Source organism: Corylus avellana, chromosome 1, assembly GCF_965113065.1.
Source record: "Corylus avellana chromosome 1, dhCorAvel1.hap1.2, whole genome shotgun sequence".
In the NCBI taxonomy this organism is placed as follows: domain Eukaryota; kingdom Viridiplantae; phylum Streptophyta; class Magnoliopsida; order Fagales; family Betulaceae; genus Corylus; species Corylus avellana.
The window spans coordinates 22,517,218-22,530,011 of NC_142490.1; the positions used below are offsets into that span (position 1 = coordinate 22,517,218).

The 12,794-nt window shown below is 36.8% G+C and overlaps 1 protein-coding gene across 1 annotated transcript; it reads left to right on the forward strand.

Annotated features, from left to right (window-relative positions):
• The first annotated feature begins 340 nt into the window (after window positions 1-340).
• On the forward strand, window positions 341-12,159 carry LOC132172672 (CBL-interacting serine/threonine-protein kinase 23). The gene is made up of 15 exons (XM_059584215.2): window positions 341-1,020; window positions 2,042-2,104; window positions 2,335-2,406; window positions 2,503-2,610; window positions 2,804-2,884; window positions 3,127-3,180; window positions 3,269-3,394; window positions 5,471-5,560; window positions 5,647-5,766; window positions 5,853-5,978; window positions 6,490-6,606; window positions 8,030-8,086; window positions 8,188-8,262; window positions 11,551-11,626; window positions 11,927-12,159. The coding sequence occupies exons 1-15, from the start codon at window positions 841-843 to the stop codon at window positions 11,950-11,952; spliced, it is 1,371 nt and encodes a 456-aa protein (XP_059440198.1). The 5' UTR covers window positions 341-840; the 3' UTR covers window positions 11,953-12,159.
• The last annotated feature ends 635 nt before the right edge of the window (window positions 12,160-12,794 follow it).

The window sequence follows — 12,794 nt, forward strand, 5'->3', positions numbered from 1 at the left end:
TATTTTTTTATTTTCCAATTTGTAATCACGCAAGGATAAATACTAAAAAAATATTAATACGAGATAAGCACTACGTTTTTAATTTATAAATACTCCTTAATGATATATTTATATATATATATTTTTTGTAAAGTTCCTAAATTATATTTAATTAAGTCAATTCGTTTATACTCCGCCAGGCGCCAAACTGATCAAAGTCACAATTGGACGGCTGATCTCCAACCTGTACTGATTGAGTCCCACATCACGAGCTGGGCCTTCTGGTGTGCTGACACGTGGACAAACAATCCCAGGTTGACGCCTCTGCATGACGCGTGAAGTGGGCGACTTCATCACGGCTCAGCCACAGTGCCGACTGCCTCGTATGCGCAATAGCACCAACCCGATACAAACAATAAATCAATCAAGGACTCCTTTTCCATTCATTCATTTCCAAAAATAGCAGCGAAAACAAAAAGCAGAAAAGGAAAAGATCTGATCGACGCCTCTGATTGCATACAATTTTTTGTGATAATTTTCCGTTCGTTGATCGATGGGGTTTATGGGTGATCTGACGGCCAGAATCTCGCCTTCAGCACTCCGGAAAAAGATGCAAGCCCGGGATTGATTTTGATAGCGAAGAGAAGGATCTTAGGCTGCTATTACTTTGTTTCCTTTTGCGGTTTCTTTTTCACTTTTCGAGGCAAAATGAGGTTCGCGAAGTCTCAGGTCTGGCAACCATGCAAGAAGAAGAGGTCTTGATCCGGAAGCTCTATAGAGAGAGGAATTCCGATTCTAGAGAAGTGAAGGAGTTGAGGAAGTGAAGGGGATTGGATTGTGGTGGTGGTTACAGCGGGGGAGATGGCGTCACGGTCGAGCAATGGGGCAAGGACGCGTGTGGGGAGGTACGAACTTGGACGGACCCTGGGCGAGGGCAATTTTGCAAAGGTCAAGTTCGCTCGGAACGTCGTGACCGGCGAGAACGTGGCTATCAAGATTCTGGACAAGGAAAAGGTCCTCAAGCACAAGATGATCGGCCAGGTCTCGATCCTAATTCTTATTTTTGCTTCTTTATTTTTTTTTTTTTATTTTTTTTTCCGTCGGATTCATTCCGTGAATTCGAAGGAATTCTGTTTGAATTATGTGTTTCGTAATTTTTTGTTTTTTTTCTCTATGGAGTGGTAATTTTTGAATGACTGACTGTTTGGTTGCGGAGAAAAATAATTTTTTTGTTATTTTTTAATCGGAAACTTTTGACGGAAAAAAGTACAAGAAGAAAACAAAACTGTACACGGCTTACTTGAGTTTGCCATTTTGTGGCCAAGGCATTGTACAGGACTTAACGAGGTTTGTTGATTTTATAATTATTATTTTAAACACTATTTCTTTTACTTATCAAAAAAATTATTATTTTAAACACTGTTTTGTGCTTGTTCATAAAATGATAAAGTATTATTAAAAAAAAATAAAGTATTATTTTTGCTTCAATTTCCGTTCTTGATCCAAAAACTGATTTGAAGAGACTTGGAATTGAGTTTATTTCGGTTTTAGTCCAAACAGATGAATTAAATTGCTAATCAATTGAATTGAATTCTATTGAACTTATTTTATTTTAGGTTTATATGATTTGGTTGTGAATCAAATGTGTGGAATACGACACAATCTTTTCTGAAGCCAAATTTGAGGAAATTTTGTGTAATATTAAAATGTGGACATGTATTTTTGTTGTTGTTTTGTTTCAATATTGTATAAAAATATTGAGACTCTTGTATTGGTTATTGTGTGTGTGTTTTAAATATAATGTATGGTTGCTGCTGAAATACCAAAACAGAAAAAAAAGAAAAAAAAAAGGAAAAAAAAGAAAAGAAAAGAAATGCAAAGATCATTGTGATTGCCAGATGAGTTCTTCACACTCCAAGCTGACACTCTGAAAATTATTTAATACTTACACATATGTGGCTCTGCAAAGACTATTTTTTAGAAGTTCTGAAGTTATTATGTTTCAATCTGAATATCAACGTGTCTCATCTTAATTATTTTCTGGCTGCTTTGTCATTTGCAGATTAAACGTGAAATTTCGACGATGAAACTGATTAGACACCCAAACGTTATCCGTATGTATGAGGTAAGAGAACACAGCCGCCTTATCTAATTTTGGTTTTAACTAATTTTAATGTAGTGGCATGACTTGTCATTTCAGGATCTTCTTCATGCTCTGCTCCTAGAGATTTTATATCAATTTTTAATGTGCTCTAGTTTTATGTCCTAGATTATCCACATGTGTGGTTCTTAACCATAGGGTTTCTTGATTATCTTCTGGATCTGAATTGACTTCCGGCAGTATTCCTGGTGTAGGTGATGGCTAGCAAGACGAAAATATACATTGTGTTGGAATTTGTTACTGGTGGAGAACTCTTCGACAAAATTGTAAGCTAGTGGTTTTTTCCTGCTGACGACTAACTTATGCATTCTGGAATAAAATGCCTAAATTAACTGGTTTTGGTGCTATATTTCTTGTGCCAGGCAAGTAAAGGGAGGTTCAAGGAAGATGAAGCTAGAAAGTATTTTCAGCAACTTGTTAACGCTGTGGACTACTGTCATAGCAGAGGTGTATTTCATAGAGACCTAAAGGTGTGATCCCTTATTGTTGTTTTTGCTATCCTCCTTGCCCTTCATTGTTTTGATAATGTTAATACTCATGTTTTTTTTTTAGAGTTAAATAATGCAGTTGGAGGTGATGAACTGATTTGTATGTATTTCTGAATGTTATTGCACCTATTCCAAGAAAAAGGAAATGATGTTATTATGGTTTGTCATTTCTCAGCCAGAGAATTTACTGCTGGATGCTAATGGAGTTCTTAAAGTTTCGGATTTTGGATTAAGTGCCCTACCACAACAAGTTCGAGTGAGCATTATGACTTAATGCCTTATACGAAAAGTATTTCAGGATAAAAGTTATCCAGAAGTTGACCTAAAGTGGTGTTGGTGACACCTGACCCCTATAAGCCCCACTTCTTGTTTTTCATCAATAAAAAAAGCCTACCACACTGCTTCTGGGTTTATTGATAGTTTTGGTGAATTGTTAGACACCTTTACACAATCAATTTGTGCAGTTCTTATAACTGATTATCCTATCTCTCTCTTTAGGAAGATGGTTTGCTTCATACAACATGTGGTACACCAAATTATGTTGCCCCGGAGGTATATTAGCTTGTGGTTCAAAGTGCTAGTGACTATATCTTTAATCTCATCAACCTTTTGTTTTTTCATTGGCACCTGATCTTTCTAGGTGATCAACAACAAAGGCTATGATGGAGCAAAGGCAGATCTGTGGTCATGCGGCGTGATTCTTTTTGTTTTAATGGCTGGCTATTTACCTTTTGAAGAATCCAACCTCATGGCATTATATAAAAAGGTTAATTGCTTGCTGTCTCTCTCTGCCTTAACTCATTCTTCAATGTATAAATTATTTTATGCATGCAGTCATCATTTTGATCCTCATAAACTAAATATCTCTGTGAAATAATTATTTTGTTCATACAGTTAAACTATATTGCAAGAGTATTATTTTTTTGATAATTAATTGACACATATAATTAAAAAAGTGTATTCTTACAAGTGGGAATCTCATCCAAATGCATAGCAAGTATTTTTTTCCCCATATGCATTCACGCTGTTTTAATCTGTCAAACTTGCACTGATATGCTAGTGATTGCCTGATGAAGAAATAGGAAGTAATTTAAGAATCTGTTATGTTGTGTATATGTATGCGTCTGTTTTTGAGTTTGAAATCCTATTTTGTGACATCCTCTATGTGCTAGTACGTGATTTATGATGATCATTTATGTCCCCCCCCCCCCCCCCCCCCCAAAAAAAAAAACTATGAAATTCACTTTTAAATCAATTTGTTATATGTTTTAAGGTAATAGTGATGGAAGAGGTCAGGTAATAGTGCAGAATATACCTTAGAATTAGAAGACATGTGAAGGCTGGGAACTTGTGGTGACAGATGAAAGTGAAGAAGATGAAGAAGTAGGTAGACCATTTCCTACACTATAAATCGTTTTGACAAAATTCAGTGGTAGCTGGTCAATGAAGTGATGTGTGCAATTGTATTGCCATTTGACTTTGTTAGCTCTGAAAGTGAGTTGGTGTAGACAATAGTGTAGCTATTTTTTTTTCCCATCATGTGAAAGCAGATAACTTGTTGATTGGGTTGACCTTGAATGTAAACTTGACTTAGAAGTTCATTGAAAGTAGTCCAGAGTTGTTAACAATGGTGTTTTGAATTCCTGGCAAAAAAGTAGGGTTAACATTTGCCAGTTTCAAACCTAAAAGCGAGTTGCTGTTGACTGTAGCTCCTTTTTTTATTTTATTTTTATTTTTTATGGGGGTTATGAACCAAATATATTGGGTTTTGCTTGTGGGAAGCTATGTCTCTTATAAGACAGCATGCGGGTGACACAAAATAATCTTTTGGTGGGCTTTGGCTTCTTATTCTGTCTTGAAAAAAAAAAAAAAACCAGAATGGTTATACACTAATGTGAAGAATTTAATTATACATAAGCTGAGTTAAAGATGTTACCTTTGTATTATAACACATCATCACTGAGGTATTTTCTGCATAAAATTATCATTGAGTGAGTGTGGCTGTCTGTGTGTATGTGGTGAGTGTATATAATATACTGCACATTAACACTCTAGCTTGCTGGGATGGCATAAAGTGCCAAACCAGTGACTAAAGCCTTCCCTGACTTATCTGGTCTTGATGTTCTGCTTCATTGTTTCAGGTCAGTACTACTAAAACTAAAGATGGGGTTAGCTTGTGTTGCATTGATTGAGCCCAATCCAAGTTACATCCCTGCTTTGAGTTTTTAGGTTCTAGTGGTCTTCTATAGAACATTCTTTGTTCAAGTGTAAAGCTGTAGTTGTTCAATTCATAAATCTTATGGCATTAGTATGTATCCTTGCTTAAATAATGTTATGTACACATACTTATCAAAAAAATAATGTTATGTACACATACTCATGGAAAAGAGTGCAGCTACCAGACATAGGAAATTTAATTTCATGCCCATAATCTTCACTTGTACAGTGTGCTTTGATGAGATTTGTGGTATCACATTGATTAGCATAAAGACAATTAAGTTTTTATGGGGACTGCACTCTTAGATGGGTAATTAAATGGCAGGTTTATGTTTATTTTTTATTTTTGATAAGTAATGAAACAATCTCATAAAAAAGCGTAAGACGCTCCTGAGTATACTGGGTGTATACAAAAGGAGCCACCTAACCAGTAGGGGCAAAACGAACAAGAAATCACTAAAACTAATTGACAAAGGAGAAACTAACAGGTCTATGTTTATTTGATCTGCCAAATGAGTGCTTTGCTATGTTTGAAATAGGAACTTTATTGCATTTCTTCTTTTATAAGGCTCCAATATTTATAAGCTCAAAGCTCTGGCTATAAGAGGAATCTATCTGACTGCAGATATTCAAGGCTGACTTCACATGTCCTCCATGGTTCTCCTCAAGTGCAAAGAAACTGATCAAAAGAATCCTGGACCCTAATCCCTCAACAGTACGTCATTGTCTTTTGTGCACTGGTATTTTTTGATGTCATGTATTTCTTGTGTATTTACCTTGTAAGCTAAACACATGAAACAGCGGATTACAATTGCTGAGGTCATTGAGAATGAATGGTTTAAGAAAGGATACAAGCCGCCTAGTTTTGAGCAAGCTGATGTTAGTCTGGGTGATGTGGATGCTATCTTCAATGATATTGGGGTGAGATTGTGTTCTCTTATTTATTTATTTCTTTGGCCATATAGAACTAGCGTGTGACTTTGTTTTTGCTGTTTCCATGTGGACAGGATTCTGCAGAGCTTGTTGTGGAGAAGCGGGAAGAAGGACCTGTGGCACCCATCACTATGAATGCATTTGAGCTTATCTCTACATCTCAGGGCCTCAACCTCAGTACTCTCTTTGAAAAGCAAATGGTATGCTTGACTTTGGTTTTTGGACTTGGTAGTAAGATATCTGACATGGAGAAAAACTTGGAAATGAGAACCTGATATCCCAGTTGTTTGAATGTGAGAAACACTATATATATATATATATATATATATATATATATATATGTGAGGTCGGGATGATGATCTCTATGCTTTACTGCTTACTTAAGGCAGTTCAAAAGGATATGAATTTTTTCCCCCTCTTTTTGTTACTAGGCTGAAGGATGTGATAAATGGTACACTTGTGCTCTAAGTTCACTTGTATGTTCTGATATTCTCATATTATATGTGAAAATAAAGCCTGGTTAATATTTCAAATTAAGTGCTGAAATAAAGAGTCGAGAGTTGTTGTTATACTATAGTGTATGTTGTTTAGAATTCTGTAGTTTTGAAAGAGCTAACTAGCTCATTAGTTATCTTTTGATGTTGGATTGGTTCTAAAGCATAAGACTTTAGAAAATGGCTAACATACTCCTAACATTTCCTTGGTAACTAGGGACTTGTTAAAAGGGAAACAAGATTCACATCCAAATGTCCTGCCAATGAGATAATCTCAAAAATCGAGCAAGCTGCAATGCCACTTGGTTTTGATGTAAAGAAGAATAACTTCAAGGTGCAATGTTCTCCTTCTCACTCATATCCATGGAATGACTGTAATCTTTTATGTTACCGTCTCTATAAATATCAATGGATTTTTCCCTCGTTGGTTAAATACATGAGAATCTGAATGAAATATATAAATATGTAGCTTTTTGAAAACACTTTTTTTTTTGTTTTCAAAAACAAAAACACATTTTTCACTAAACATTTAACAAACAATTCGCTTTTCGAAGCACAAAACATTTTTCAAAACAACAAAACACAACAGACTTTTAAGAAGAATTTTTACACAATCTTGTTGGAATATTTTGAGAAAACATGTGCTTATTTTTGTAGGGATTTTTTACTTCAAAAAATAATAATAAATAAAAAAATAGAGAGGTGGCCACATGGCCACCCCCGATAGAGGAGAGGGATGGCTGTGCGGCCACCTCTATCCTTGTCCCATCAAGCTAGAGGTGGTTGTGCAACTAGCCGAACTGGACAGGGGGCTGCGCAGCCCTCCCCTTCAGGTCAGGGGTAGCCATGCGACCACTCTAATTGATCAGAGATGGTTGTGCGGCCTCCCCAACAGAGCAGAGGTGGCCTTGTGGCCATCCCTACAGGGCAGACCACCCTAACAGGACATATGTGGCTGATCAGCCATCTTTACAGGACAAAGGTGACTACTTGACCACATCTGCCTTTTTGGTGGCCATCCCCTCTCCTTCTTTGAGGGTGGCCATGCAGCCTTCCTTTTTTTTTAAAAAAAAAAATTAATTTTTTTTTTTTTGTTCATTTTTTATAAAAAAGAGGTCAAGCTCTACACCTGGAAAAATGAACATGTGTTTCCTCAAAATAAACATGTTTAGGTTTTGTTTATTTGAAAACACAAAATACTTTTCAAAAAGTTTACCAAAGAGTTTTCTTCTGTGGACCCCACAAAAATGCTTTTCAAATGTGGACCTCACCGAAAAAACTTCTCAACTTTCTGTCGCATTAGAAATTTTTGCAAATCAAAAAAAGAAAACAGTTATCCAAATGTTTAACAAACATGGTCTATATTTTTTTTATTGATAAGTTACACGCATAGCCACTCTTGAATCTACTACTGTGCCCTTCACCGCAATTTCTTTCAGGGGATTGCCATTGGAACCAGAGTTTATTAGCTTTGTTAGGTGGAATATTCAGTGCATGGTGACATAATTAATGGGCCAGAATACTGTATTAACATGCAAATTATAGTGTAATCTTCTGGCTCCAAGTGATATTCATATTTTCTTCACTTCACTTTCTCATAGTTGGTGACGTTTGAAGGACAAAGAATATTGGATGAAAGCGAGATGAAAATGGAGTTAACTAGAACTTAACTTTTTAATGTAAATAAATCAAGTGTTTAATTTTCTTCCACTTCTGATATCCCTCTTCTTTCTCCCTCAATTTTTACTTAATCGCAGATGAAGCTTCAAGGTGAAAAAACTGGACGTAAAGGTCATTTATCTGTTTCAACGGAGGTGCATATATTTCAAACTCTTCACCCCCTCCTCCCCTTTTCCTGTAACACATCCTTTAGAAGTAGTTCAATCAGGAACTGTTTACAATTCTCTATTTTCAGATTTTTGAGGTGGCACCTTCACTCTACATGGTTGAGCTTCGGAAGTCTGGAGGAGATACTCTAGAATTTCACAAGGTATGGTATTACAATGTCGTTGCCTTTTTTTTGGCATCTATGTTATACAATTATTTATCCATTTGCAAAAATTTTGGACTTTATTGGCAGTAGAGTGTAACACTTCAGTCCCATATTAGAAATATAAATAGCCTACGTAGGATGAGTAAATTATTAACGCACTCATGTGCTATGTTTTGCATCGTTTTCTTATTAGATGAGATTGGATTTTATAAGCGATTCTAGGGAGCTCCAAATTGTGACTAGTCAATGCCTTCCCTAGTTGTTACACATAGGCCATGATTCCTTGACTTGCTTCACGCAATGTAGTGGTGATTTCTTTGCCATGTAGCCATGGATGCATGTGTAGTGGCAACCATGGGCTATACCTAGGTTCTTGTTTCATGGTTTTAATGGCTAGCGGCAGGACAAAGCTAGGGAAGCAAAGGCACTAGGGTCCAACAATGAAAATGTGGAGTGGTGGATGGCTTTCTCCTTCCCTGTCCCTGCCCCACACCCACCTCAAAGTCTCCTCCCTTATCTTTTGCGTACCTAGGATGGGCGATGGGGAGCATATTAATCCCCATCCCACATCTGCCCTGCCCTCCCTATTAAGAAATAACGGGTAGGAATGGCTCAAGACCTAATTTTGGCCTTGACTTAAAGAAAGATGTTTATATATTGATTTTTCTTGTTCTTGATAGAAGGAAAAGACAATTGCTAGAAAACAAATTAAGCCAATAAGAAAAGAATTTTTCTAAGGCCAAACTCAATTTCATGTTGTTCAGATGTCTAATTTCCTAAAAATTCAAATCTTCAATAGTAATAAGTAAAAAAGAAGAGAGAGGGAGAGAGAGAATCTGGCGATTTATCCCGTGGTTGTTGTGAGCCAAGGTCTTATAACTTATACATAGAACAATGTATTTTAGTAGTTATTAATACTTTTAAGGGAAAATTTTTATATAAATTTGAGGCATGGGAAGATGATGTAGCCCAAATATGCCCCATCATATGCTGAAATAGGGCACTGTCAAAATTCTCAAATTCATCCCCCCCTCCCTTGTTCAATTGACCTCCTTACTTGTGCCATATGGTGTGTAGCTAGGTTGGTGGTCCTTTTGACCTTCTTGCTAGGGTTGGCAATATGTTGGATGTATTGGCCAATACTGATCACAGTTTATGTCTTTATGAGATTGATAGCAAGGCCTGGACTTGGCACATGATTCTTGATTTGAACTACCTATCTAAATTATAGGAATGCATAAAAAAATGGAGGGAGTTTGATTCCCTTTTCCCTCTCTATCTTGTCTGCGCATGTCAACATTTTCTCCTTCTATGTGTGCTCTCTGATGTTGGCATGGTTGTTAACATTGGTTTTGGTTGTCTATAAAGCTTTTGAGCTCTCGGTGGCTGAATGCTTATTTGGTTGAAAGGAGACGAGGGGTTTCATGAGCTATGTTATTGGGTAAATGAGTGTTGTTTGACTGACAACCACAGTGGAGGTGTTGGTTTGAAGACTGAGATGACTGAGTTTATCAAATTGTCAAGGGATGGGAACATGGCCTTCATAGTTTAGAGATGCTCTAACAGGTTTGAGTGGTGGGTGGTTGTGGACGTGTTATTGTAATCCCGGAGGGGTGTGAAGGGTGGGGATGGAAAGGTTTTGCGGTTGAGCTGAGAAAGGTGGTGGCTTTCTTTGATGTCTCTCAAGGTATGGGGAGTAGCGTCTTGTTTCCACGCCAGCTCATTGACAGCTCTTAGTCAATCGATGTGAGTGGTTCTTCCTTGGTTTCAATGGATAAGGAACAGATGTTAGATGGTGGCCGAAGAATCTTTGTGGAGGTGTTGGGTAGGGTGGGGCAGAGGCAAGGGTGCTCCTCAAGTTCACGAGAAGTTGGCTCGTTTGTAGACACATCCGTTCCTTGTTTTCGCCCTACGGTTGGAGACGATGTTGTATGATAGGGTGATGTGGTGGATATCTGTTGGAGCCCTCAAAATTGGAGTAGTCAACATGAGAAATTAGAAGGGGAAATGGATCGGGCTTTAGCAATAGTGGATGAGGATGAGGGTTTGATTTCTAATTTCTATTGGGTTCGAGGGATATAAGGTCCAACCTGTGTTACTATCCCTTAGTCAGAGCCTGTTGTTCAATCATGCTCTTTTGGGGAAGTTGATTTGGCGCTATATGCATGAGAGACGGGCTTTGTGGAGAGTCGTAGTGGATGGTGTTCTATTGAGGTTCATGGTTCGTATGGGTTGGGCCTTTGGAAGGGTTGGGGCGAATTTTTAAGTCATATCATATTTGTGGTGAGAGATGCACCAAAATTAGATTCGGGCATGACCTTTGGTGTGGAGATTGAGCTCTAAAGGAATCTTTTTTTAGATTTATATAGTATTACTCATGTTAGGGATGCTTCCGTAGAAGATCAATAGAGAGTTGTTTGATGTTAGGTATTTCTATAACGTCCTTGTTCTTCATATTGGCACTCACTTCCCGTGGAAGAGTTTTTGGTGGAGTAAAGTCCCCTTGAGAGCAGCTTTCTTTGCTTGGTCAGCCGCCCTTAGGAAGATCCTCACCTTGGATAACCTAAGAAAGCGACATGTCATTGTGGTCGATTAGTGCTGTATGCGTAAGAGGAATGAGGAATCTATAGATCATCTTCTTCTTCATTGTGAGATTGCTAGTGCCTTATGAAGTGCTATTTTCAGTCAAGTTGGGCTGACTTGGGTGAGGCCTAGATAAGCAATGGACTTGTTTGCTTGTTGGAGGGGGATGTTTGGCGGACCTCAGAATGTAGTAGTGTGGAAGATGGTGTTTGTGGTGTCTTTTAGCAAGAAAGAAATGATAGATGTTGGCCGTGAGAGAACGGTTTTTGGAGTTTAAGCCTTTCTTTTTCAATACTCTTTACCTCTAGACAAATGCTTTAGACTTTCCTAATGTGCTTGGTTTTTATGACTTTCTTGATATTTTTTCTTTCTAGGTAGATATTTTTTTTGTATACTTCTTATGTATTTGGGTTGCGCCTTTTGTGCTTTTTATGATATTTCAATTACTTATATATATATATATATATAATATATAAAAAGAAAAAGAAAAGAAAAGGAATGCATAAATTTGGAAATGGAGTTGGGCTTTTTGAGCCCCATGGGACTTCAGCAATAGCCGAGGACCAAACATCATCCAGGCTTGGTTGTTGACTTAACAAACTAGACTTAGAATCCGAACCTGTAGACAGTATTATTGTTTCATTTTACAAATTTGTTTCCCTGTTTGCTCAAGTTTGCACTCGCTCTGTATTAATATTGCAGTTCTATAAGAGTCTCACGACTGGGCTGAAAGATATTGTTTGGAAAACAACGGATGGAGCAGATGAAAGAAAAGAAGGTTTGCTTTCATTATTAGCCGTTAAATGCATTCTTCTTTTGAAGTTTTAATTACTATTGTTATACTGGTTTTTCCTCCCTGGAAAATCTCTCTGTTTTCAACTTCAGATTTAATTTCAAGTTTTTTGTGAGAGAGAAAAAAAGTAATTAAATTTAGACCGTGAAAAAAAAAAACACTACACATGTTTTAGTATTATATATATAAACTATTGTTAAGGATGAATTAAGTTTGCTTTCCCTTGTCAATTATAATATAAGTAAGATTAACTACTTTTCTTCTTCTTTGGGTTTTCATCTACAGGTGTTGATGGTGTTGTGGCATCTTAATAAGTGGTTTGCACGGTTGTATTTTTTTTTTTTTTGGGTGTAACTATTCAAAGTAATGTAATATGGATTGCACAGTTGCACTGTTTTTTTAATTGTGTCGCCCTTCACTTGATGACCCTATCATTGAGAACTTGATTGTTAGATACCAAGCCTTTGTTTGGATTTTTAGACATTCTGAATGGTATCATTGCATACTTTCTTCTTCCATGTGTTGGTGAAAAACAAAGGTAAATTTCTCTTTTTCCCTGCCATTTTTATTTAGAGGTCTGTTGTTGCCTGTTGGCACATCTCTCTTATATATTGTTCATAGAATGCTATATAGCCAATTCTGGTTGATAATTAGATTTTGCTAACCTCCAATATTTAAGTGAATGCAAAATCAGTCCATAAAGTTTCACCGATTGCAAATAGTTCATTGTGGTATAAAAAGTGACTAAAAAAATCCTTGCGGTAAGCAAAATTAATAAATAGGTTATTGCAGTTGTCTTCTGTCCAAAATTTTGATGTAAGTTGACAGTGTCATGTTAGCACCAATCATATTGTGACGTGTTACACTAATCCAAAAAATTTGGGGTGTTAACACTAATCCAAAATAGTTACCACTCCAACCGGATACACGTGTATAGGGGAATTGAGAGTACTATACAAAGTTCTTGGAAATGAATAATTCATAAATTGTGTGCTCCCATGGCTAAATGAAAAAGTTCATTTTCTAACGTCATCTTACTAACAGTATTGTTGTAACCACAAGTATAAAAATTGCAGAAGAAAAATAACAGAAAGTAAGGCAGCTTGGTAAATCTTCTCCCTAATTTGGTATTTTAGCTAAACTGCAGTCGAAA